The sequence below is a fragment of the Cinclus cinclus genome, chromosome 2, assembly GCF_963662255.1.
Source record: "Cinclus cinclus chromosome 2, bCinCin1.1, whole genome shotgun sequence".
Classification (NCBI taxonomy): Eukaryota; Metazoa; Chordata; class Aves; order Passeriformes; family Cinclidae; genus Cinclus; species Cinclus cinclus.
This window is the reverse complement of record NC_085047.1, coordinates 2,958,753-2,984,395: the sequence shown is the minus strand read 5'-3', so window position 1 is coordinate 2,984,395 and position 25,643 is coordinate 2,958,753. Positions and strand designations below refer to the sequence as shown.

The following is a 25,643-nucleotide window of genomic DNA, read 5'->3' as shown; positions in this document are numbered from 1 at the left end:
AAATTGTTCTATCAAATGATGTAAAGCATACGTAAAAAAAAAAAAAAAAAAAAAAAAAAGAGAAAAAATCGATTTTATGGGGATTTATTGGCCTCAGAATTGACAAAAAAAAAAAAAGATAAAACTGAGTTCCTAAGCTAATTGCCTTGAAAACAATGCAAAGTAAGAGCCATGCTCTCAGCACAAGGGCTGCGTATGCACAGCATTAAAAGCTGGCTGTGTTTCCTTCAAGAGCCTGATGATTACAGAATTACCTGCAAGTAAAACAAAAAGTAATTGGCTGTATATTGCTGTTGGTTAAAAATCTAGTAAATGTTCCTTCTCGTCCATGCTGAATGTACATTACAGGCCCCCTCACATCCCCAATAAAAATAACAATTAAAAGCTTCTGCACTGTGGGGTTTTTTGGCTTGGGATTTTTAATGCTGAACCCAGAGGTTCCCAAGATCAGGTGATGGTGGCTATAAGGAGAATAATCCCTTCACACAAATAATTAAGGGCAGCCTGTGTAGTAACTGGGTTCTGTCATGAAATATAGATAATAAACACGTGCACATGTGTTAAGCTGCACTACTTTACAGCTCATTCTGTGCAAACATAATAATTTACATTTTCATTTTAACAGCACAAATTGCCCTAAAGGTAGCAAAAAAATAAAAAGGCCCAGCCAGAGAAGGCAAAGGGAGAGGATCTGAGGAGGTGAAACATTTTTCTTCCTTTGAAGTAATATTATAGGATTTGTAATAAGGCTGCAGGGAATAGTTCATGGCTGGAGCCTTTTTAAAAGTAATTCAGAGTAAACTGACTGAAATAAACCAGCTGCTGTATTTAAGATGCTGAAAGTTTACGATAGCCATGGAAGTTACTTTGTCCTTTTTTAGTTCATAGGAGCAATTTTCTTATTCTTTGGGAAAGACTGTAATTTGGCAAATTAAAAATTTCAACAGCCACACATGTATGTACTTAAAAATTCTAACAGATAACTATCTGCAAAATCTATGATAAATAATTTTCAAGAACTTCTAACAGACATACCAGGCCCATGATTGTCTCTGGTCTTTCTGCACAGTGAATCAGCATGGCACTACTCAGAAAACAGTACATAAATATCTAAAGCCAAATTAAAAGCAATTTAATCCACAGGAATTTAACAGCACTGACATGTTTAAGAATACTGATTGCAACTTTCCATTGTGTGGGAGTAAGGAGAGCAAATTCTGACCTGTTATTTGTCTGTGACACTTATTTTACTGGCTGCTTTTATTTTATAACCTCATTAAATTTGTATGATGAAGCATTAATTCTATGGGCCACATGCAACTGTAGAGATTTTTTTTGAGAATAGTTGGTTAGCAGTTGTTGGGCTGCAGCTTGTGTACCCCCTGACAGTGCTGGGGAAGGAGACAGAAGTTGTGGATATTCATGCTCTTGGCTCTCTGGAGATAAGGAGGGGCAGGAAACTTAAAAGAATAATAATTTGAACAGTCAGAGAGCAGTTATTCCATTGTCACGAGGATTGGGAAGCAATTCTAATTTCCAGCTACTGCAGGTAAATCCCTCATTAAAATGTTAATTCACTTATATTTGGGGAGGGGCACCTGATTATGGTACCAGCAGCTCTTTTCCTGCAAATAGTGGAGTGCCAATCTTGTGTGCAAAAAAATCCAGGTATATTAATGTTACAACATGCTAAGCAACAGAAATATATTGTATATTGTTGGAAAGCATTGTTCAGCCATGGTTTACACCCTGTAGCAGGACACTCATGTGGTGCTGAAACAGTATCAAAGATTAACTACTGCTTCTTATTAAACACAGCCTCATTAGACATCAAGAATTATGTGGGTTAAAAAAAAAAGGATTTTCTGGTCTTGGTGTCTTTGGGGGGAATTATCTTTGCCTGTAAGGATATAAAAATCCAAATTACAGTGATTAAAATAAAATAAAAATAAAAAACCAACTGCAATCCTCCCACTCCTGGTCAGGAATTAGGCTATCACCTTATTTTCCCTTCAGCTTCTCCTGCTCCAAAGTACTTTTTGCCTGTTTTAAAGAGTGTATGGATGGAGCTGTGTTTGTGAGCCAATCTTCAGGATCCACAGCTGGGCTGTGGAAAAGTGTAACAAAGCTGTGCACGTTGCAAAGAGCATCCAGGATCAGATTATGACTACTGTTTTATTTGTAGGTGAACTTTGTCAAGCAAACAATTTTCACAGTAGCTTTAGTGTTCATCAAGATGGGTTTAATTGATTTATATTTTGCTTTGGGAAAGAAAAAATATATTTCTTAGACTTCATATAATGAGGAAGTTGCAGTTGCACTCTGGATTTCAGTGATGCACAGCATAATCAATATCACAATTCCCACCACATGCACTCTTTGAACATAGACAGAGATGTTTTGCTCATTACTAACCTGAACACAGATGAAAGAAGATGAAACAAAGAATAATTGTTTGGGGAAAATCTCCTTACCCACAAGAGAAGGGATAATTCTCTTCCTAATATCACCTTGGTTTAAGTGAGGTATGGCTCTTTTTTTTTTTTTAATTGAAAAGTATCAGTTACTTAGGGGATGAATTCAACAGATCTGGAAGCATTAAAAGGCTTCAGTAACTTACAATGGCCATTCCCAAAATGCAGCCTTTTCTCATCAGTGCCATGTTTAGACTTCTTGTATCCACAGAATCTACAAGCAACAGAGAAGAAAAATTAATACAGAGAATGTTATGTGTTAACTGCAGGTGGAAACAGAATAGAATGTTGTCCCTGCACAATTAAATGCCTGTTTGAAAGTTTAATGATATTTACATTCTCTGTGCCCTATAGAGGCATGTGATGTTCTCAGGGAATTTGAGGAAATTGGCTAATGAGAGGATTTGTTGATTTTTGACCCCTACAGTTTAATTTTACAATTGCCTGAGAATGTGTTTATAGCATTTTTTAACAACTGCTGCATGATTTGGGCTGCTAACATCAGCAGGCTCATTACTGACTGTGAGGCAGCGTTCTGGGCTCCTGGGCAGCAGACAAAGGATTCAAAACCAGCCACACCATGACACCCAACGTGCCATGGTCATCAGGGGACGTGGCAAGAGGAGAAAATGTGCAAATCACACCCCAGACTCACCTCCCAATCAAGACATACACCACCACTGTGAGGAGAATGATGGCCACTGCTGCTGAAATGGCAATCATCACCACCTGGCTGTTCTCACTGGAGATGGAGAACGCTGCAAAGCCAACATAAAAACATAAATAATGTATACATATTACATAAACATATAAATAACATACATAAATAAACATAAATATTATATAGACATATAAATAACCTCACACACACACACATAAACACCTCATCTATGACATCAGAATTTACATGCATAGAGGGGACAGATATCATTATACAGCATTTGGTCTCCTGGCAGATATTTAATCCAGGACATAATTTTTCATCAAACAAAAAAATACAAAGGAAGAAAATGTAAGACTCCAGCCATCTTTGCCAATTCACCAAAGTTGTTTCTGCCACCCTCAGTTTTCACTCTGGCTAATTGTAGCAATTGCTGGCGAACTGATGCTAATATATAAACATATACATAAATACAAACACACATGTCATGTATGCCATACATACTTTAAGTCATGCTCATATGTCATGCTCATGTCATGTCATCCTCAGTAAGGAACATTTCCTTGGCAGGAAATCCCACGACCATCACCTCCACTTCCCCTTGGGTATGATGGAAAGTGCTTTTAGGAGCTAAGTTTCCCAGTTAAGCCCTACAATATCCATGTGAAGGCTATGTGTGGAAAGCCAGGGCATGCAGGCACAGATGTCTCCAGGGAAAATAAGGGCTATTTTCTGCCTTATTTTGGTTATCTCCTTGTGATCCCTAAGCATGAAACTTTAGATTGTTACACGAGGATGACTTTAGACCTTTGTTGCATGGACCAGTCTCCAGCAGAGACTCCTGAGCTTCCCTGGGCACAGCAGAATTAAATTCCTCAGGGCTGTGCTGCAAGTCAGCTGCCCAAACTGAGCTGGGAGCGACCACTCCTGGCCCACACAGGTTAGAGAGCCTCTGACTGGGGTCACATCATTCCCACCTCTCCCCATTACACACCCAAAACTGCTCCCAGTTATGGTAACTTGGTAACACAGCAACAAACTTCTGCCATTTGTTGGTCATCTGTGTAATTTGTATGCTTATTTCTGAGATGTGCATCACTCATCACTGTCTCCTTCCACATTTCTACACTTCATTTTCCCTTTCTTTTGGTAACATTACTGTGCTGAGAAAACTCATTAACCTCTAAACTGTTATATTTTTTTATCTCTGCAACTGATTTTTTCCACTTTGCTGTAATTGTCCTATCTTGAGTTCTAGCTTCAACTAGAACACCAAAGCTGCGACCATAACAGCAATTTGTAACTCTTTTTGGAAAAAAAAATGAAGCTTGTTTGCCTTTCAGAAAAACAGCTGGGGTGGAGAAGGAAGAAGTGGGGATGAAATACATAGCATATCTCAAATGTACATGGAATCAGCGTGGAAGGTTTGGCTTGACACTAGTTTGTTTTGTCTATCACACTTCCTCCCTCAGCAAGAGCCATGGTCCAGCAAGGCATCACTTCTGGCCTGAGGTAGAAGTGGGGTAGGGAATGGAAGAAAACACCACCCGCGATAGTTCTGGAATACCATTTATAGCCTGTTTCAAGTTTAATGATAAAACATAAAGTTATACAATGCTACCAAGAAAGACACATCATAAATAGTTATGACACACATTTCCTCAGCTAGGAAAGGAGTGAAAGCAGCCATTCAGAGCAGTCAGGAGCTGGGCAGGATGTCAACATAAGCCATTTGAACAAATACGTACAGTCTGGGCTGGTCTCAAACTCGAACTTGCGGCTGCTTGTCCCATACCCAGCTGCAGTTCGGGCTCGGATTTGGAAGACATAGGTGGTGTCAGGCTTGAGGCCACTGATGGTCACGTTGGTGCCTCTGGCTCTCAGAATAGTATAGCTTGTCTCTTGTTCCTGCTTTTGAAAAAAGACATTATCAGATTAAAACCACACCCTTAAAAAAAAAAAAAAAAAAAGAGGTGGTTGGTACTGAATTACTACAAACGTCCTGGAGAGGACTGGCATATTTTTGAGTATTCACAGCCTAACAAATGCTTGTACAAACATTCATTTTCAACCATCTTTTAAAAAGATATCTTAAATCACCGGATTTGCTATGCCATTGTGCTGTAAATGGAATACCAGACATGCTGAGTTTATGACATTTTATTAAATGGTTTTGCATCATTTTGTCTGTGGTCTGTAATACAACAAGAAAATTATTAAATGATCATTTAAAAAAACATAAATCAGATTTGCCTACTGCACTGAACTGGAAGTTGTAACAGGCCAACTTAGGTACTTTAGGGCCCTGCAGAGCTGTTGCAGGATGCAGTTTTTACTGCCTCACATTTTACAAGACAGTGGTTACCTTTACAACAGTCAGAAGGGAAACCCCACTTGGGCTCCTCAGCTCAGCAAAAAGGCAGATATAGCTGGTTTTCTATTGTGCTATAAAAACTATGAGATAGGTGGTGTCCATCTTCATCTGGACAAAACCACACTGAACTCAATCCTGTTCATAACCCCTCTCTGCTCAAGAGTCACCTATGTTTGACATAATGCTTTTTATATAAAATAAGAGGAGGACTGGTTTGTAATTTGGTACGTTTGGATACACTTCACACTGTGTAAAAAGCTAATCCTGATAAAAGTATGCCTCAGTCCCACTGTAAGCACATAATCTCAACATTTAAGCGTGCATTTGGAGCCTGAGGTACTGCTTATTTTACTAAAGCCATCTTGTACCAAAAGAGCATTTTTGGCTTCCTAAATATGGCAGCTGGAACCGTCTCAGGAACAAAAAAAAAAAAAAAAAGACAAGAAAAAAAAAAAAAAAGCACTCTTGGCCAGCAGCCACACATGTGGGAAACTGTGAGAATCTCAATTGTCTAGGCTCCCCACCATGAACTTTTTTTTTTTTTAAATCTGGAGGTGGTGGGGATTTCATGTGATGTCCTTTTGCTTTGAACACCGTGCAAAACACTGCAGCCATTGAGTTTAGCTGGGCTGAAAGCAGCACCCGAGCGAACGCACGTCGGATGCAGAGAACCTCACCTAATTCCCATCACGTTTTATGGCATTGCATTAGCTGGTGAGGGGCTGACACTTTAACTCTGACAACGCTGGAGTGCCAATGCACGAGCACAGGGGTTGGAAAACACCCAACACACGCTCACTGCCAGGGCCATTTCACCTCCACGTGTAAAGTTCAAGCGACTGGAGCTGTTTTAGTGCGTTCACTCTGCCGCGCTGTCTGCAGGAATAGTCAGGATATTCTAGGTTAGCAGGTGAACGTCAGGAACTGCTCACTTTGGTGCTAAAGAAAGCCTAAGTGCCCTGTTCTTGGCAGTCTTTGATATAGAGAAATGGAAATATTTACACCATAGTTAGGGGAATTGCCAGAATCTCCATGTAATATTCAACATTACGCTCGTGAGAAATCACAGCAAAAGGAAAAATGAAAGAAAAAAGAAGAAACCAGAAAAAGCAGCTAAGCCTGAGCCTAAAAGTTACCATCCAAAATCCAAACCTCAGATAGGGTGAGCTGGACCCAGTCTTCAAAGAACAATTATAAAAATGTTGACCATGGCCCATTTTCTTTGCACAGTAAAAATGAAAAGGAAATCAGCGTTGGACCTCCTCGGAGTTTTCCAGTACTTCTCTAAAAAGTTCTCTGTTCTAAATTCAGGGGAGCAAATTTACAGGAAGACACTCTAAAAAGCTAACAGGCTTGTGTGAAATTATTTATTTTTTAACTAACAAAGGCCTAGTATTATAATATGCAGGCTTTCCTTATCTTGTCATTCAGCTGGATGTAGACAACTATTTTAATTTCAAAGACATAATAATCTTGTCTTTAAAACACAACATCTTTTGTGTATGCTGTGACTGGACATTCATTTTGATCTCGCTTCAGGCTGCTTTTATGAAATGCAAACATTTCCTTCTGGTGCAGATACATATGTGCAAGGGAAAATACAGTCATGGCCCTGTCTGTTAATAATCCACAACTTGGAACTTGGAAAATAAACTTTTAAAACAATGGTATGGAGGATGTCATGGTATCTCAGTTTATGGGAAGCTTTATACACACATATTTTGTAAGTCATTTTTTATGTTACTAGTAATCAAATCAGTGCAACACCACATAAAAGCCCAAGTTTATCTTTCTTGGGGATAAAGCAAAACTTCAGAGATACAGCAATATAGCTGCCACAAGCAGAAGGAACACACAAAAAGGAGAGTCAGTCTTTGCCAAGCAGAACTTTAACCAAACACTCTGAGGATAAATTTGAACTTGGATGCACAAAGCAATTTCTTCCTGAATATTTCTGCATAGTTTACCAGACACAAGCTTAGCTGGGAAGCAAATCCTACTACTGTCAGTGTCTCATTTGTAAGTGGCATTTCATAATTTTATGCTTTGATTTACAAAAAACCCTACTTTGGAGACATTTAAAATTGATAGTGATAGTACCAGTAAGGGTGAATGTTTTTCCATTTCCTAGATAAGCACAGAAGGTGCTCATATCACAGAAGGAAAAAATATTTTTTCCATCAGCTTCATGCGCACTTGAGAGGCCAAAACCTGACTACACATTTCTGGGAGGAGGACACAGTCCTGACACTGCTCCCCTTATTGCCAGAAGTGAACTCTTCATGAATATGACATTTCCTACAAGTCTTGTGGAGTATTCGTAGCCTACCTCCAGGTACAGCCAGAATAATAAGAGTTTAAAAGCAACAAAGTGCATTTGAATATAAACTTTTTCAGCCTCAATGTGCAGAGCTCTGTGTTGGCTGTAACCACTGATCACACAATTCCTATGATAGCAAAAGCAAATATATTTTAGCAACATGAGCCTGCAGCTGAATTTCATTCATTGTTTGCAGAAGACTCCATCCTAATAAAGTGTACATGACTTAATTGCAAGCCACATATTTAGTCAAAACAATTAATAGTTTATGAGTGGTATTTAAGAGAAGGCTTTTTCCTGTACCTTCACATGACAAGATACTCCTTCAAGAGAACATGATTATGTGAACAAGGACAAGGAGGAAACAAAGAATAGGGCTTGTGCAAAGAAAAAAACCATGGTTTTGTTGTTTATGCACGTCGATGGCTGAAAATTCACACTTAAAATTCAGCACACCATTACATGGATGAGCTAAACTGAGGTGTCATTTAGTACCATTGACTTAACATAAAATGTTATACCTTACCATAAAATAAATGCCTAAAAATTCCATATGGTCTCCCTTTGAGGGAAGATTTTGTTCCTTTTAAATGTTTTGAACAAATATTCATTGGGGCTTCATAATAAAGCTCTAAATTTTTTTGCAAAAATTACAATTCTATTCCAAACACTACTTCTGAAAAACTATCACTCAGTTCATGAAGTGTTCAAAGCCTGGTTGGATGGGACTTTGGACAACCTGGGATAGTGGAAATTGTCCCTGCCTATAGCAGGGGGTTGATGATCTTAAAGGTCCCTTCCAACCCAGGCCATTCTGATTAATTCCAAAGAGTTAAAATAGTTTCCTAAAGCTGTAGATACTAATTTCTTTAGACACATATAAAGCTCTGCTCTTTTGGCTACACAAAGGCAATTACTGGTGAAAAAACCCAAATGAGCAGGTTAATTAACTACCCTTGAGAAAATGAATACATTTCACATAGTTTATGACAATAATCCATGAGAAAAAACTACAAGGTATTATAATTTAGATAAATGACACTGCATTTTTTTATTCCAAATCTCTTGTAATATCCTAAATGCCTTAAGACCAGCTTAGCAAAACAATGTCATGAACAAGATGTATGACAGAATTGGGCTGACCTGCATTGCTCTATTAATGCTCTATTTTTTTAAATTCTGAGATGACAAAAGATACATCAACTGAAAACAAGCAGGATGAGAAAGGATGGCTCAACATAAATCACCTACCAGCAATCAGGTATGACTTGTCAGGAGAAATACCCAGATTTGCTAACTCTGAAGGGTTTATTTCCACTTAACAGCAGTGGATTTTTTGATGAGCCCAAGCAAGATGATTTCTAAAGCAGAAAATCAAATGGACTGGACCAGTTTGAAAATAAACCTCTCTTTTTGAAAAATTAAGGAAGGAAGGAAGCATGCTTAGAGATCCCACACTGAAAAGCAGCATCTTCCAAAAGTGGAAGAATGAAGAGTAACAATTCTGCATGAGCTGCTCTGGCCCCGGGTAAATCTGTCAGAGGATTAGCTTTGAACCTATTGTAATTTGCAAAGATTAAAAATACATAGATTCAAGTCTCCTGACAACAGATTTGCTTTTTCGAATTGTTTTTTCCCCTCATAAACCCTGAGGAATAGGCTTCTGACTCCTCAAGGGCCTGCAGAACACACATTAAAAATGCTGGTGCCAGAAGGTTGACTTTTTAAAAGCCTTTTGCTCAAAATGGTCTGGCTCCCATTGTCAAGCACTTGGCTCCCTGGCTTAAGAAAACTGTCTGGTGCATATGAACTCTTGATCACAGACTTCAAAGGGGAGAAACACATGTGCAAGATCAGCCTCCTAAGACTGGTGGGTTGTCTTATAAAGCTGTCTTATGACAACCAATTGCTCCCTGAGAGTGGATACACCCGCTGGCAACAGGAGCTGCGTGCTCTGTCCGTGCATAAAACAGCACTGGACGGCAATTTTCTTCAACAGAAAACCCCAATTTCACTGTAGAAAGATGATCAAAACATCCCAAACCAACACAAATAAAACTTATTGGTGATTTAATTAAACTTAACTGAATGCACACAGCAGGGAAATAAAATCTCTCCCTTTGGGGCAAGTAAAACCCAAGAGATCACCTGTGCTGTTTTTTGGCTGGGGTAGAATTAAATTTCTTCACAGTATCTAGCTGTGGCTTTGGGAATTGCACTGAAAATGGACAGGTTTGATAATATAGAGATATTTTTGTTATTGCTGAGCAGTGATTGCAGCGTCAAAGCCTCTTACACCTTTCCAAAGAGGAGGCTGGGGGTGAACAAGGACTTTGGAGGTGACACAGCCAGGACAGCTGATTCCACATGTGTATCCCATCCCATCCCATCCCATCCCATCCCATCCCATCCCATCCCATCCCATCCCATCCCATCCCATCCCATCCCATCCCATCCCATCCCATCCCATCCCATCCCATCCCATCCCATCCCATCCCATCCCATCCCATCCCATCCCATCCCACATGGCACCATGCTCAGCATAAAAGGCTGGGGAAGAAGAAGGAAGAGGGGGATACTTGGAGTGATGGCATTTGTCTTCCCAAGTCCCTGATACATGTGATGGAGCCCTGCTTTCCTGGGGATGACTGAAATTGACCCTGTCCCAACTGAAATTTAAAAAAAACCCCAAGGTGGAAGTCCACAGATTCTGGTCCATTAAGTGAGACCGAGTTGAAATGTTTTGGATGATTTCTTTTTCTCCCATTATCACTAGCACAAGGTATGTTTAGATTTTTACCAAGGTCTTTGAAGGTTCAAGTGCTTACCAAAAAAGACTCTTCCCAAAATCAGATTACATAAATTTGGAAGAAATCTTTTCAGCATCCAGCCTTCTGAACCTCTTTCTTCACATGAAGACCAGGTATGAACTACCAATACCACATTGTCCCCTTCCAAAGCTCCATGACAAAAAAAAAAAAAATCTAAAAATTAACTGAATACTCATGGAGTATTTTAAAACAGCATTTCTTTGAGGATATTATCACTACATCTTCTCTGGTATGTAGGAAATGTAATTATTATTATGGACGAAGAATGTTAGCAAATCCTAAATTAAACCAGAATTCTGGCATTTTTTTCAATGTTCGTTAACTTTGAAAATCCAAGAGCAATATATCAAATAGAAATATCAGTAGATCTACCAAAAAAAGGCTAGTACCACACTTCTCAATCTCCATGGCAATTTATGGTCTTGTCAATTCTACCAGTAAGATGTCCTAAAAGCATTCCATTACAAAGACTCTTCTAAATACAGATCTCTATAGGATGTCTAAATAAACAGGTCTAAATAAAAGAAAATGTCAATAAAAAGCAGAAGGTAAATTTTCTCTCATTTGCAGCCATTTGCTTACAATTTATGAAGAATTCAGTTATTAATAGAAAGAACTTTTACAGCGCAAATCAGCCCAGGAGACCAGCCAACATTTTCCAAATAATTTTCATGTAAAAGTTGCTTGTGCCACAGGGAAGTGCCACCAGCATGCGGGTGAGTATATGGACAGCATGATAGAACAGCATAATAAGAAAATTTTAGTCAAGGAAATGAGAAAAGAAAGGAGTTGCATATTGACTGCATGACTTTGTGTTGCGGGGAGGTGCTTGGTGGACAACACAATGATTTCACTTTGCATTTCCTGATGTTCTCCTTACCAAAAATCGAGCAGTTCCAACACTTAATGAGACTGAAGGAACCTGAGCGTTTCTGAACCCTTAGCACAGGCAAGATGTAATGATTTCATCACAGCATTGCTGAGAAAATCCCCATCCCTTTGATCTTCCCACCTTTTCATAGTATTTGACCTCGTAGTCCAAGATGATCCCGTTGGGATGCTCAGGCTCCTGCCAAGAGAGGGACACGCTGTTCCTGGACGTCCTGTCCTTCCTTATGACCGTGATGGGGGATGGAGCTGCAGAGGGGTGGGGGGAGGAGGGGAGGGAGAGAAGCAAGGCGAGTTTATCTCCGCTGAGTTCTTGGCAAAGAGCGCGGTTTCCACTGAACCCGCTCCCGAGCAGAGGTCTGGCCCCTCAGCAGCAGCTGGATTGCAGCCCTGCTCCTCCTGCCTTGGAGCACCCCGGCCTCATGGAAAACCAGCTGAGATTTTCTCCTCTGCTGGAGCACTGGTGGCAAGGCAGCAGATGGTTTTGATCTGCTACTACAGGGTAAGCAATGAAATATATTCCGTGGATGAAAATGCAGAGCGCTACCTGTTTGTTATAATGCTGAGGTATTTACCATTACCAGACTCTGCAGAACTCTGATAACATTTGGGTAGGGAAGTCTAAAAGGGTGCTGGGATGCATTAAGTACAAGGAGCTCATGGTACTCATGGCTGGGAATAACCATCAGCACAGCTCAGCCCCTCTGGCGTAATTATTTGGTAAATTCTCCAGATGAAAATTGCTCCCATACACACTTCATTTTCACCACATTTCTTTGAAAATGAATAAAAAAGAAACATCTAAACTGCAAAATAATGTTATTTTTTTATGTGCAATGATCAGGGTTAGGCATGACAACTGATTGCATACCACAGGTTCACCCACCACCCACAACTTGGAAATAATATCAATGTTAAACACACCCATAAAAAAATCTTAATTACTTAGGATTCTTGAACACTGGTTCAGTTTTAGACCACCCAGATCCATAAGTTGTTCCAAGACCAGGTCTGGGTTTCCTGGACTCACTGAAAGCCATGCAATTTTTTTTATTATTTTGTTTTGTTTCTTTTGGGTTGACTTCCCACTCCAAATGCTTCTCTTCCACGGCTTTGGCCAAAATTCATCAGATTATATTTTACAGATCACACACTGAAGGTTGTAACTGCCATTAAAAAAAAAAAAACCCTTCTACTAATAAACAGCCTTTTATCTTACCATGTAAATAAAATCTATTTATAAGTTCAACGTTTGCTATCCTCATAAAAAGGCTCTAGAGCTGATCTCAACAATTTAATATCAGCTGAATCCTCTGAAGCTTTTATTGTTCATATAAAACTAGCTCCACTTTACAGGCATTGCGTGCTTCAGCCAGTGCCCCTTCTGTTTGGGTGTTCATTTTTGCAAAAGAACTTTCAATAGTCAGGAGGAAAAAAAAGAGGGGAAAGAAATAAGAAAATTAAAGATAAGGAAAGATTTTAATTAAAGTAAGTTTTTGAAAATTCATTCTGCTTTTGATTTTGCTAAATTTCCAGCAAAATATACTCTCTAATCCCAAGTCACAACCTAAGCATTGAAATCCTCTGTAAACAGAGTGGAGGATCCACTTTTTCATGTACATTCCAGGCTGAACACATCCTCTGAAAAGCATTTTCACATTTCACATGGTTCACAAAAATGGCAATTTTTTTTCTTTTTTCCTTCCAGCAGGAGGAATTTATCCTGAATTTAAATTCCTAAAATCAATTTGGGAAAAGTAGACAGGATTTGTGTGCAACAAACATCCTTCAGCAATTCCACTTGAATTCCACAAACCAGTGCTAGAGCCAAAACACAAAGTGCTTAGCAGGCTGAACTTCCCTGCTGTAGCCAGCTCCATGGGAACTCATATATCCATACGTGCTGCTTTTATGCTCTCCTATGTCATTTTTATGTCTTCTTTTTAAGTCAAGTTATTTATCTCTCTCTTTTTTTTTGTACATGAATAGATTGTCAGGCTCAGTACCCAGCTGGTAACACTTCCCATTAAGGTAAAATTAATACTGATTTTATGAATAATTAATATATGATTAACAGAAATGGCTTTTCCCCTAATAAATTATGGTAATTTTGCTCTAACAGATTCTCAGGGCAGGCTGAAACAATCTTGCATGCTCCAACACAGATAAACGTTAAAAAAAAAAAGAAGCTTTTTTTTCTAACGCAGTATTAATTATTTTGAGCTCATTTGCACACATCTCTGCAGATGCTACCAGTAACTTATCTCACAGCAGTTTATTAGAAAACATCTGCTCTGCAGTTATCAATAACATTATAAAACATTCATATACCTTCCCTAATCCCTAGGGTTCCCAAAGCTGCTTAGGAATTAGACATCCACAGTGTCTGGAAGAGCCAGCAACCCACTGCATGGGCTCAGGGAGGGCAGATAAATAATCAGAGGAACACAATGTTTCAGCCACTTTTAATCCCACACCAAGGTGAGATAAAATGGAGAAAATTTCCCCCCACAAAACCTTTCTTTGCTGGTCAGTGACAAGCTGGACTGTCACAGGTTAAAGTTTTAATGTATTCTTTTCGGGTTGTTTTGCTATACCTGTTAGGTAGGTAGGTTTGAAAAGTGTTAGAAGTCTTGAACCCAATTAAAGAAAATACATTTTTCCGATAACTTCGAAGTTTATGCTTAAATCTACTGCAACCAATGAATTATGAGTGCAGTAAGAGTTAAGGTAACCTGAATACAGCCCCAACCCAGGGCTGGAGTGTAGTTCAGAGAAAGAACTTGATATTTGGACCACTTACTTAATTTCTTTTTGTAAACATCCCCAGAATACAATGCAAAACTTAATGAGCTCTGTTCTAAAGACTGTCTAAACAGAAGTCAGCCTTAATTTCCATTTTGTAACATTGGAGCAGCTCAGTTACTGTATTTTACTGTTTAACTGGAAGTGTCTGAAAATCCAGCAAAGAGAAAAATTGAAGTAAAAGCAGTTAACATTATAAACCATTAAACAGCGAAGGCATCACCATGTGCAACAATGCTTAGACTTGAGTATTCCATATGGGGAGGAGAGTATCAAGAGTTTCATGCAGAAAATTAAATAAACACAATAGGATGAGATTGAATTCAAAATCAGGCTACAAAAAGGAAGAGAAATAAATGATATTCAGAACAGCCATTTTTCATCGAATTTCCATTATTTTTCTATCTTAAATGGAAAATTAAAAATGAAATTTTTATCTTAAATCTGTAGCTCACACTGACAAAACAAAGTTTGCACTCTGGGTTAGCAAATAATGAGACTTTATGAAGCTATTTTTAGATTAATTGAAATTTTAAAAACTATATGAAAGTATCAGCAGGAATGCAAAGGTTAAATTAGGCTCAGCATTTATAAAACTTGCATTTAAAGGTAAAACTTAAGGAGAGTACTTTTTCAGACTAAGAAGATGTTTCATTGATTTTTCATTAACCCCAGGTCTTGTATGCCTCTAGGTATTTACATTTTTATTGATATTTTGATTCATGTATTAGCAGTCAACTTCTTCACCTGAGTAAGAGCTGGGGTTTTATCACTAACTTTAGGCTTGTATGGACATACATGAAGAGTTTTAGTCTCAGCAGTCCCATGCAATGCACACAGAGGCATTTTTACACATCCCATGGTTAGAATCTGTCTGGCACTGCAGCCTAACTGCTTTAAGCACTTAACAGGAACCTTGAAAACTCCCTGGAGTTAAGAGGGGAAATGTACTTGGAGCGCTCGGTGTTGTTAGGTAGCATTTGTGACAACTGGGAATGTGGATGTTGAAAAGGTAACAAACACAATGATTCAGGGAGCTTAGGCTCAAGTGTAAAAACCTCCTCAGTCATGACTATTAAAGGTGCAAGCAAATAACATGAAGGATCTGCAGAGACGACAATAAAACTCTGCTCAAATTGATTTCCCACTGAAACTGACCCCAACAGATGATTTGTTTTCCTCCAGTTTAATAGCAGCTATATATAAATTTCCTTATTGACTTTTTCCTTATTCCTTGGTTATTGTTTTCATATGTGACTGGCTTACAGATGTATAAATGCACTGAAAGAAAATTCCCTGTCCTGTGACAGGGAGAACTCAGTATTAACTCTGGGAAGGCACATGTGTACAACTGCTGAAACATTTAGAGTCCTATTGTTCCTGGCTTAGGTTTCTAGGTCACAAATTAAATTTTAGGAAAGGATTTAATTCTAAAACGACTCACAGCTCACTTCCAGCTTTTGCTTGCAAACGAGAGCAAAATATGCTTTGCCTAGGATATTCCAAACTATGCTGAAAGATGGTGACCAAGCAGAATTGACTGTATTACTCAATTTTCAACTTCTGCCCTGCTGAACAAATGGAAAGCTTGTTCCTTTTTCTTTCTTTAGAAAACTGATGCTTTTATTATCTTATCATAACACTGTAATCTGATATAACCTATATATTTGCTTTAATGTCTATGATGCCCCCAGGAGGTAATGTGGAACAAGAGCAGTAAATAAAGATCATAACCTGAAAATTAAATCTGCATTCTCTGACAGTAGGATCCCCTGGGACTCAAACCTAAATCTGCCCGTCTTAGAGGACCAGCATCCAAACCACAAAACGATCATACAATCCAAAGTAGAAAAGCCAGTGTTTGAATGAACAAAGTGATCTCTCACTTGGAAGCAGTTCCTCTGGGACACTGGAGCCACATCCACAGCCAGGACACGAGAGAACTTACCATGGTTCTGGGTCTGGCACTGCTCGTAATGCTCCACACACACATTTTGATTCATGCAAAAAACTGTGGTTTTTTGAGAGCCAACCTTTCATCTTTGGGTTTACCCATCAATTCCACTCTTCAATTCGTCAGAGTCCCAAGTACTGACTCTCAAATCAGTACAGTGATGTCACAGCTCCATGACATGAACACACTGACATGAAGTCTGTGAACAGCTCGGATTGTACTTGGGATCTTGGACATCTCCAGCACCTATTCTGTGGGTTAGTGTAGAGGGGGTTTATGACAGAAGCCTGCCCACAGAAAGCAGCACCTGCCCTGTTTTCAACCTTCTCTGGCTGCACTCCTGTTCACTTTCTCTGTTAAGCACTGCTCCAGGATTGTGCTGAAGCAAGCAAGCCCCATCCCACAGGCACATTCCAAGAAGGTCCCCAGGTGCCTCCCAGGAGACAGGAGAAGGAGGAAACAGCCCCACTTTAACAACTCTTTGGAAACCTGCTAAACCCTACAAGCTTCTCCTCCAGATACAATTCCCCACCACTTCAAGGCACGTGCAGGCACAGCCCTTTGCCCATCTAATCTCCAGGACACGTAGTTAAACCAGCACATTGCCTGTCTTTGTCCTCCTGCACCTTCTCCTTCAGCTGGAGCAGGCTCAATCTATTTTTATGACCTGGGCTATAAAATACCACCTGATTCTGTGACATTGCTGGGTGACCATCAGCCTGAAGGTGACGTGCCTTCCACCAGGCACCAGGGAGTCCACTCATCCCATACCAGCACAAAGCCCTCAGGCTGGATCCTGTTAGGATTCCATCATAAGGAAGGGGCCGCAAAGGCTCCCAGTTTCTGGGAGAAGGGCTATCAAGATCAAGATTTGCACCCATCAAAAAATGGAAGGAAAAAAATACGACAAAACTTGAAAGGTAAACACAAGCAGGCTGCCATTGGATGAAACAAAGTTGGGCACATTTCTCCCAGAAACAGAAAAAAAAAAATTAAAAACAGTTTTGTTCATGTCTGGTCTAATAGATGACTGCCTGCATTATGGCAGAAGTGCCAAAATGCATCTGTGAAAGGCTCCAGCCTGTGGTTACAAACTGCAGAGTGGCTGCAGGCATTTCACAGGTGCTGTGGAGGAAAGACTGCAGGGAACTGGAAAGGGGGGAAACAAGCAGCTTCAGCAGGAATTACACCAAAAGGCAGCTGCTTGATTTCCCTCTCAAGTGCAGAGAAAGGCAACCTTCTGGGCAGCAGCTGTCACTGGACAAGTGATTATCAGAGATCATTTCTCACTTTTACAAATAAATTCTAAATTAAAAGAAAACGTCATTAAGGGTAGTGCAATCATGCTCTTGCTTCTCCCTCCTTTTATTAAAAGAGATAGCAAATGCTTTCCCCAGAGCAAACAAAACATTTGATTTGCTCATGTGTTGAACACATGTATAATAAGTCATGGAAATGCCATGTCCATTTGGGGAGGATCAGGCTGCACAAGGCACTACGCTCTTCAGAAACTGAAAATTACGGTGCTGTGGCATTCCCGGCTGTTATTTCAGAGAGGAGACAAATGCTGGATGTGCTTTCATAAGGACTCATCCCAAAGGTACTCACAACACAAATGTTATTCTTTCTGCTCTCTGTTGAGGTGGTGATGGTGGGAGCTTTGCAATAGTTCATATTTTTCACTGAATGTGTTAAGACCCTATCAGTTTAAATAAACTGTTTTTCTTTGCCTTCCCTACCCCTTTGTTACATTACCTTAGAGGATTTTAGAGCCTCACATTTCCTGGTGTGAAGTGTTCGGAAAGAAGAATTTATTCACCATGCTCACAACATCAACATTCAGGTGCTGAGCAGGCTTTCCCTTTCTGTGATAATTTGATTATTTCCTCCACCAGAGAAATCCCATGCCCAATGTAAGAATATATTTAAGAACTATCTATGCAAAAGCCGTTATTCAAAATTGGAGAAGACAATCTCCCTCAAATAAGTAACTTATGAGACAAAATATTTTCTCTCCTTTCAAGCAATCACCAAGAGCTCCTGAACTGGTCTGTCAGTAAGCCCTTTCCACCTGGTCCAGAACACACTATGGTAAGAAACAACATTTCTCAAACTTCTTGCCCTGTGATTTGGTACAATTGCTTTTGTGGAGGTTCATCAGGGAAGAAGAACCTCTAAGAGAAAAGACTTGAAAGGTGCTGACATCTTTCACACGATTTTGGATTCGGGGATGATTTAATATTTTTGTTTGATTTAAAACTTTTTTTTAAAATATACATAGAGATATAGTTTACTAAAAAGAAATGCTAAAAAGAAGACTCTTTTTGCTGTAGAAGCTGACACTTTTTACTTACATAATTCCCATTGCAGGAATAGTCCGCAAACCCAAAGAAACAATTTTTCCCATCTGCCCTCAGCTTGCAAATTGCCTAGAGGGAATTGCTTCAAAAAGCAAATTGATAGCTCTGTTTACAATCAAGAGGAGCAGAATTTCCCTCAGTGCTTACTGAGAATGCCAGCACAGATAACAGAGAGAGACAGAAGTCTAAGGTCTATTATTTAACAGAGGACTAAGCACCCTGCTTACCTACACTTGTTCATTTTTACTCTCGTACAAAACTAAGACAGTAAATGAGAAAGACTAACAGAAGCGAGCAGAGAAAACCATTATACACCAACTGCTGAAGAAAATATCACTGTGATCTGTGGAAAAACCGACTAAAAGCTCTGAAAGGGAAAAACTCTCAGAGCCACGAAGTTCACCTGGGAACTTTCTGCCAGGTCAGGAGCGTTCACACGAGGACTGAGCACGAACTGAGGAGCCCAACGTGTGTCACAGACTTTGAAGCCTTGGCAGAGCTTCCTTGACCGTTCAGGGGAAAAGGGATCAAAGCCTTTGCAGGCAGAACATCTCTAGCTAATAACAGGCTATGCATGGAATGACATTGTTAAAACACTTCCTTTTTATATCCCTAAAGGAGTTTTATTGAGTTAAAATGATCCTTGAATAGCCTCTGGGCTGAACTGTAAAACACATTGGAAGAGTGTAAAATCTTTATTTATGCCAGGAATGTTTGAAACTCAAAAGATAAATGTCATTCAGGAAAACAAGCATGTCCTAGGTATTCGGTACGTAATGGGGCACAGCTGTAATAACAGTCAGTGAACCAGAGACTCTCTACATCATGTCATTAGCTCACTTTTAATAAGTCTATCTTCTTGTCCTTTTTATAAGGGCCATAGGGAGAGAAAGAAATATATCATCCCCCAAACATCTGTGCCTCTCTCAAATTGTCTCTCTTAGAAGACAGATCTACTTAAGGGACTTGCCTTGGGATATAGGTTGTAAAGTGCACACAACCCTCTCTAAATATGGATTTTATTTAAACAGGGAGCATCACACATCATTTGTGAGCTGCTGAAGACAGTGCAGTGGGGGCTGAGCACATAAATAGCATCAAAGTACCTGCAAATAATCAAATACATACACACACTGAAACAAAGCTTGGCCCTTGAAGCCAGAGATTTCAGGCAAATAAAATTCTGGTTCTGAGGAGGTTTGAACAAGCCTTCCAAGGAGCCACAGAAGTCTCTACTTAAAACAGGACTGAAAAAAGGACTTGTTCTTTCTCCACTGCAAATGTTTATCCCTCCAAGCTGAAATGAACAAGTGGCTTGCAATTTAGAGTGGCACAGGGGGATCAAGGTACTGCAAACCAGCCATGCCTGCCCTTCAACACTCCTAATGACCCCAATTTCTCTATCTAGTGGTTACTTTTGTTCTCAAGGTTGTTTTTTAAAAATAATTTTCATCCTGGCCTCTTGTAAAAACTCTGTAGTGCCTTATTGGTTACCTTCTCCTTAAACAAACTGATTTCCTATGGCTTTTCATGCCTGGGTTCAATGATTAAGCATGATTAAACAAGTTACGTGGCTTGTTCTGCTTTCTGGCTTTTAGGAGTATAAAAGATAAAAGGAGGACACTCCAAGTAATCAAACTACTGCTTGTCTAGGGAAGCTTTGAGGTGATATAAGGTAGATCTGGAGTTTTGTTATTATTTATAATGTAGCTTTGCATAAGATGCTTCAGTTAGGATGCAGGGGTGGTTGCTCTCTAAGCTTCCTCTAGGAAAATTCCCTGACAGAGAAAGGAATCAAAATTTCACAGGTGCACAACTGATCTGTGGAGAGGCCAAAACTCAGGGTTAGGCACTTTCAGGCTCTCAATTGAGAAGCATAATCACTTTCTACAGTTATTAGAAAAACATGGATGTTTCAAGCCAAAGTTTAGGCCAAATAAACCTTCCATGTTTCCTCTACAGGGATTCCTCTTCATTCTCCAGTTTATTTACTTTTGGCACCTATCTGCATCCTACCTGACTTGTGTGGAAGAGCCATGGTGAGCTGAGGACAGAATTTGAAGAAGTCTCTTGTTACAGCTTGTCCCCTTTGTTCCTCTGCTGATGCCAGGATATGTGATAGCACAAAACTCCTTGGAATTGGTTTAGTGCTGACATTGCCTTACTGTAGCTGAATTTAGTTGCTGCCACCTTTTGCAGCTGCACTGTTGAGACCTTGGGTTAAAAAGCCTTAAGTCCTTAAGAACTGAGATCCATTTAAAGCTGTTGCAGTGTGCCTTTAGTAATCAAAAGAAAACAATCTATTTTATTATCAATGCCATAAAGAACTGAGGCACTGGGGGGAAAATGGAAAATATTTGGGGATCGGCATGAGTAGACTGGGAAAATACAGAAAATTTAATTATTTTCACTAAAATTTGATGTTAATAATAATTTTGCTGGAAGCATGAACACTGAATCATCAGAAATAATGGAAGGGGTAAGAGTTCAGGAAGACACACATGCAAAGTTGGCCCTTTGAGACAGAATCTAGAGATTGATGTGGAGCAGCTGCCAGGAAAATGTTGCAAAAAGAGGGTCACAGACTTGACCCTCTTGTTCCCATCTACCCTCTACAGGGTTTGCATTTTGCTCCTTCTGCTTGTTCTGCCCCACAGCCCCTCTGGCCTAACCTGGATCTGTGACCCCTCTCAGCAACCCAGACCCATTTGGATATGGTACATGGAAATTAAGGATAAAGCTGCAGAAAACCTCTCTTGGGACAGCATTCTAGACCTTACAGAACTAAAAATGTGCTTCTGATATATCCCTTTTTGTGATGTGACCAGCGAGGGAATGCAAGACAAATTATATTTTCATAATTACACTTTAAGAGACTGCTTATATACATACTTAAGGTCTAATTTTAACAACTTGCAGATCTTCTCAGGGAATTTTAGTTCAGTAAACCAACTGGCACGATCAAGAGATAGTACAATTAAGCCCGTACTAACTCACATCACCTAAACATACTTAAAGAAAAAATGGGTTATGCATAAAATAGAAAATAATCTGCTTAAGAAGCCTGTGGATTACAGCGAACAGAGCTGCTATTGCCAGAAATGCTTTGACTTCCCAGGTACTGTGTGTTCCACAACAAAACCAAAATCCACCTTGTTGAGCAAAGGCAGGAGCTCTGGGCCCGAGGGAAGCATGCTGCAAAGCAGGAGGCCTCTGCAGAGAAAAAATTTCCCTGATCCTGAGCAGTTTATTTTTTTTGGACTGTCCTCAGGTGATCTCTAACTGCTGTGGTGATGAACAGGCTGAAAGGCAGCACCTCTGAGAGAAGAAACAGAAGAAAAGAGGGCAACTCAACAAGGATGCTCCAAGTCACTGATCCTAAAATCCAAAACAAGGAACTATAACAGTAACAGATTGAATGGACATAAAATGCAGGCTCCAGAGCTGAGTTGGGTAGATTCACCTCCGTCTGCCTACTGCACAGTTAGACAGCCCCCCAGAGCACTGGGAAATGTAGTGACTGGGGGCAGGAAGCAGCCCATTCTCACATTTTTATGCTCCCACTACAGCTGATCCCTGATTTAAGGAGAAAACATACACCCTCTACAGTGAAAAACACTGCAATAACACAGCCCACCAGGAGGATGCCGACTTAGAACAATGTTAACTTGTCTGTGGTTTCAGGAAGACAGAACTGGAAGTATTTTGGGGACATGGCGTGGGATGGGAGGACGTGGGAGGAGACTTACTGAACACATGCATGTTTTCTGTACAGAGCCTCCTGATGGAAGCTGCAAGGAGCACAACCACAGAAATTTCAGCATCTACTCTCTCTCTCTCTCTTCACTGGCAAACATCGCTCCTAAAAATTTTACACCTAACCAAATGCCAGGGAATAGTTTAGACTCTTCACAAGTCTCAGACAAATGGAGCCATGTCAAACGGCAGAGCTGAGCAGCGATGACAAAGGCTGTGATCCCACAGTCAGGGCACACTGCCCTGCCCATGCAGGGCCTCAAAGGCTTTAATAAGGCTCCACAGAAGGAGAGCAGCCCTTTTGTACCCCATCAGCTGTGACACCACGATCTAATTCAGCATTCAGCTCCACATCCCCATCATGCTGGCAATAATTCAGAGTTGGTGAGACAACATGTAAAGGAGGGGGGAAAAAAAAAAAAGCTGTGTTTTAAACCGCTGTAATTTAATGTTAGCTTTTTATGCATCTAACATCAAAGCCTTTTTTCACTTCTATTTAATCAAAATTAATCACTAAGATTACTACAGTAATTTATGTTGGACATTATTGAAATGAGTGTTTTATTAAAATCTGGTTTTATTAATAAAACACATTCTGGCTAAGGAATCATGTGAACCTGCTATTAGAGACTATTAACTGGGAACTGGGAGTTAATCATAACAGTCATGCTGCCAGGCTCTTTGACAGCAACACACGCTGGGTTTGTTCCTGCTTTTATTTTTACAGGAATATTCAAGTCAATCAGCTACCCTAGCACAGAGTAAATTCTGTATACCGGGGAAACACAAAACCCAGCAAAGCAAAAGCCTTTGGGCAAAGGAGAGGAGAGCAGGAGGGGACTCACCAGCCTGGTTAGTGGTGATGCTGACAGCGGCGAACTGCCTGGCCAGGGTGCTCAGGTCGGACACGCCGTTGAGGGCATCGATCTCGAAGGTGTAGTTGGTGTGTGCCAGCAGGTCCACCACGGTCACCGTGGTGTTGGTGAGCCCGCTCTGCCGCGGCAGGAACCGCACGTTGTCGCTGCAGGGCTCGCACGCCCGGCTGCTCCCGCCGCATTTCTTGCAGATGATGTTGAAGGTGACGTCCTTCCTGCCCCCCGTGTCCAGAGGCCAGCTCCAGTCCAGGATGACAGAGGTCTCGTTGATGTTAGAGATGACGTTCCTCGGGGCGGACGGTGGTCCTGGGGAAAGGCAACATCAGGGAAATCAGGGAATGAGATTTTCTCTCCAGGGATGCTCCGAAATGGGAGCAACAAGGGCACAGAAATATAAAAGTAAAAAATATTAATAACCAAACTCTTCTGGTTGTTTGCTGTGAAGACTCCTGAAATACTTCACTAGATTACAGACCTAGGCTACAAAAACCATGTTTTCTTATAAACAGAAAATCCCCTCAGGGTGCAGTTCAGGACTGAGGGCTGAGAGTACTGGCAGCAATATAAAAATCCTTTTTCTCCTTCTCGAGTCTGACCGGGTACAAGAAGGAGAAAATGAAAACAGGAAAGACACAAACCCAGCCCACCAATTTCCAGCAGCCTGTCCAACACTCAAGAAGACAGGAGAGGGAGTGGATGGCTGACTGCAGTGGGACATGAGAGGAAGCAAGCAAGCGAGCTGTTGTGGAGGTTCAGATGGAGCAGCAAGAATGACAGCCCCGAGCAGAATGATGCTACTCACTGGTGCAAGCCATGGATGGAGGGTCTTTCTCAGAGCGAAAGTAATTCTTTTCACACCTGCAGTTCAGAGATGCATCTTCGTAGGTGGAGCTGTGGGGGGGGCATTTGGCACACTTCACGTTGCCAGCAGAGGCTTTGTAGAACCCAGCTCGACAGGCTGCAAAGGAACAGGGATAGAGCTTTAAATTCCACAGACATCCTGATTCTAACATGTGACTACTGCCCTGCAACCTACCCATATGTGGATCACAGTTTCCAGACATTTACATTCTAAAATTACGTATTTTTCTCATAATCAGAGCTGACAGAAATAAAACATCTTGGTAGAATGGAGTTCATGCATCAGCTTGGATTTGCATTTACCTCTGCCTGGAAAACAAAACAGTGTATTGCACCACTAGGAAGAAACATTTTCTATGCTTCATTTGGCGACCTTCACTCCTTTTTCTTCTTGTCTGCTTAATTCACCAAAACATAGGCCCTATCCTGCATGAGAAACTAACTTCATCCTCTCCCTGCTGCTAACATTTCTTACAAGGGCACATTAATTGTAAACTACATCTCTTCAGTTCATCAGGTCAGGAGCAAGCAAGCCAAAACCAAGAAAATAACCTGAACAGAGAAAGATCTCTTCCATTTGTGAATGATCATGCCAACGAGCTGCTTCTGAATCTATCAGGAACTTGCATGACCTGTACAAGAAAGATTTTTTTGAGGGTTAGCCAAGTCTTTAGATGGACAGCCTGAGGTGGGAAAAAGCTCTGAACAAATATCCCAGCATCTTTGTAAGTGATGCAGGAGGGAAGGATTGTGGTTGTCCATCACCAAAACCTAAACAAGCATGTGGGCAAGGCAGATTTGTTGGTTAGCTCCCGATGCCAAACACCTGAGTGAAATGCTCTGGAGAACAGTGAGAGAAAAACTGCCCTGCTCTTCTCTGAAACACCTGAATAAGGGACAGCCTGCTCCCACTGCACTGCACAAAGGGTTTCCCAGGGAGGTGCCAATGTCAGCCACCCTTCAGCACTTCCCAGCCCTGGCAAATGGCAGCACTTGGCTGCAGCTGCTCCCTCCGACTTCCAGGCTACAGCAAAGCAGCTGGGCAAGATAGCTCCTGCTCCAAGCTCTCTCCTGCAAGCCCTGAGGAAACAATCCAGAGTCTGAGCCTCCAAGTCATGGGCCCAACACACAATCTGTTACAGCAGAATTGCAAAAAAAGACCCTGTGTGACCAGCATGGACCTGCCAGAGCTGGCACAGCCTGTCCAGCTGGCATTTCTGGGGTTCCCCTCTCCTCAAAGGCTGCCAAGGGGGCTTGGGGATTCCAATTCCACTTGAGGAAATAAAGGAAACCTATGTCCTTCTTACACCCGTCCACTAGGAGGAAATGCAGCAGGAAACAACTGGGTTTGTTTGTGTTTTGTTTTTTGTTTTGTTTTTTTTTTTTGTTTAGTTCTTATTTTTGCAGCCTTTTAGGACTCTAATACCATTCCCTCCTGTGTGCTGCCCCACGTATACTTCGAGCAAGCCCCTTTGGTGGCCCTT

At 40.7% G+C, this 25,643-nt stretch overlaps 1 protein-coding gene across 2 annotated transcripts in view; it reads right to left on the bottom strand.

Moving 5' to 3' along the window:
- The window catches only part of EPHA3 (EPH receptor A3), a 120,426-nt gene that overhangs the window by 34,336 nt on the left and 60,447 nt on the right, over window positions 1-25,643 (bottom strand). For both annotated transcript variants that reach the window (XM_062515299.1, XM_062515298.1), the window contains exons 2-7: window positions 24,101-24,256; window positions 23,269-23,604; window positions 11,673-11,797; window positions 4,884-5,046; window positions 3,130-3,232; window positions 2,621-2,688 (exon numbers count right to left, since the gene is read on the bottom strand). In XM_062515299.1, coding sequence (XP_062371283.1) covers window positions 2,621-2,688; window positions 3,130-3,232; window positions 4,884-5,046; window positions 11,673-11,797; window positions 23,269-23,604; window positions 24,101-24,256 — 951 coding nt within the window. The remainder of the gene's footprint in view (window positions 1-2,620; window positions 2,689-3,129; window positions 3,233-4,883; window positions 5,047-11,672; window positions 11,798-23,268; window positions 23,605-24,100; window positions 24,257-25,643) is intronic.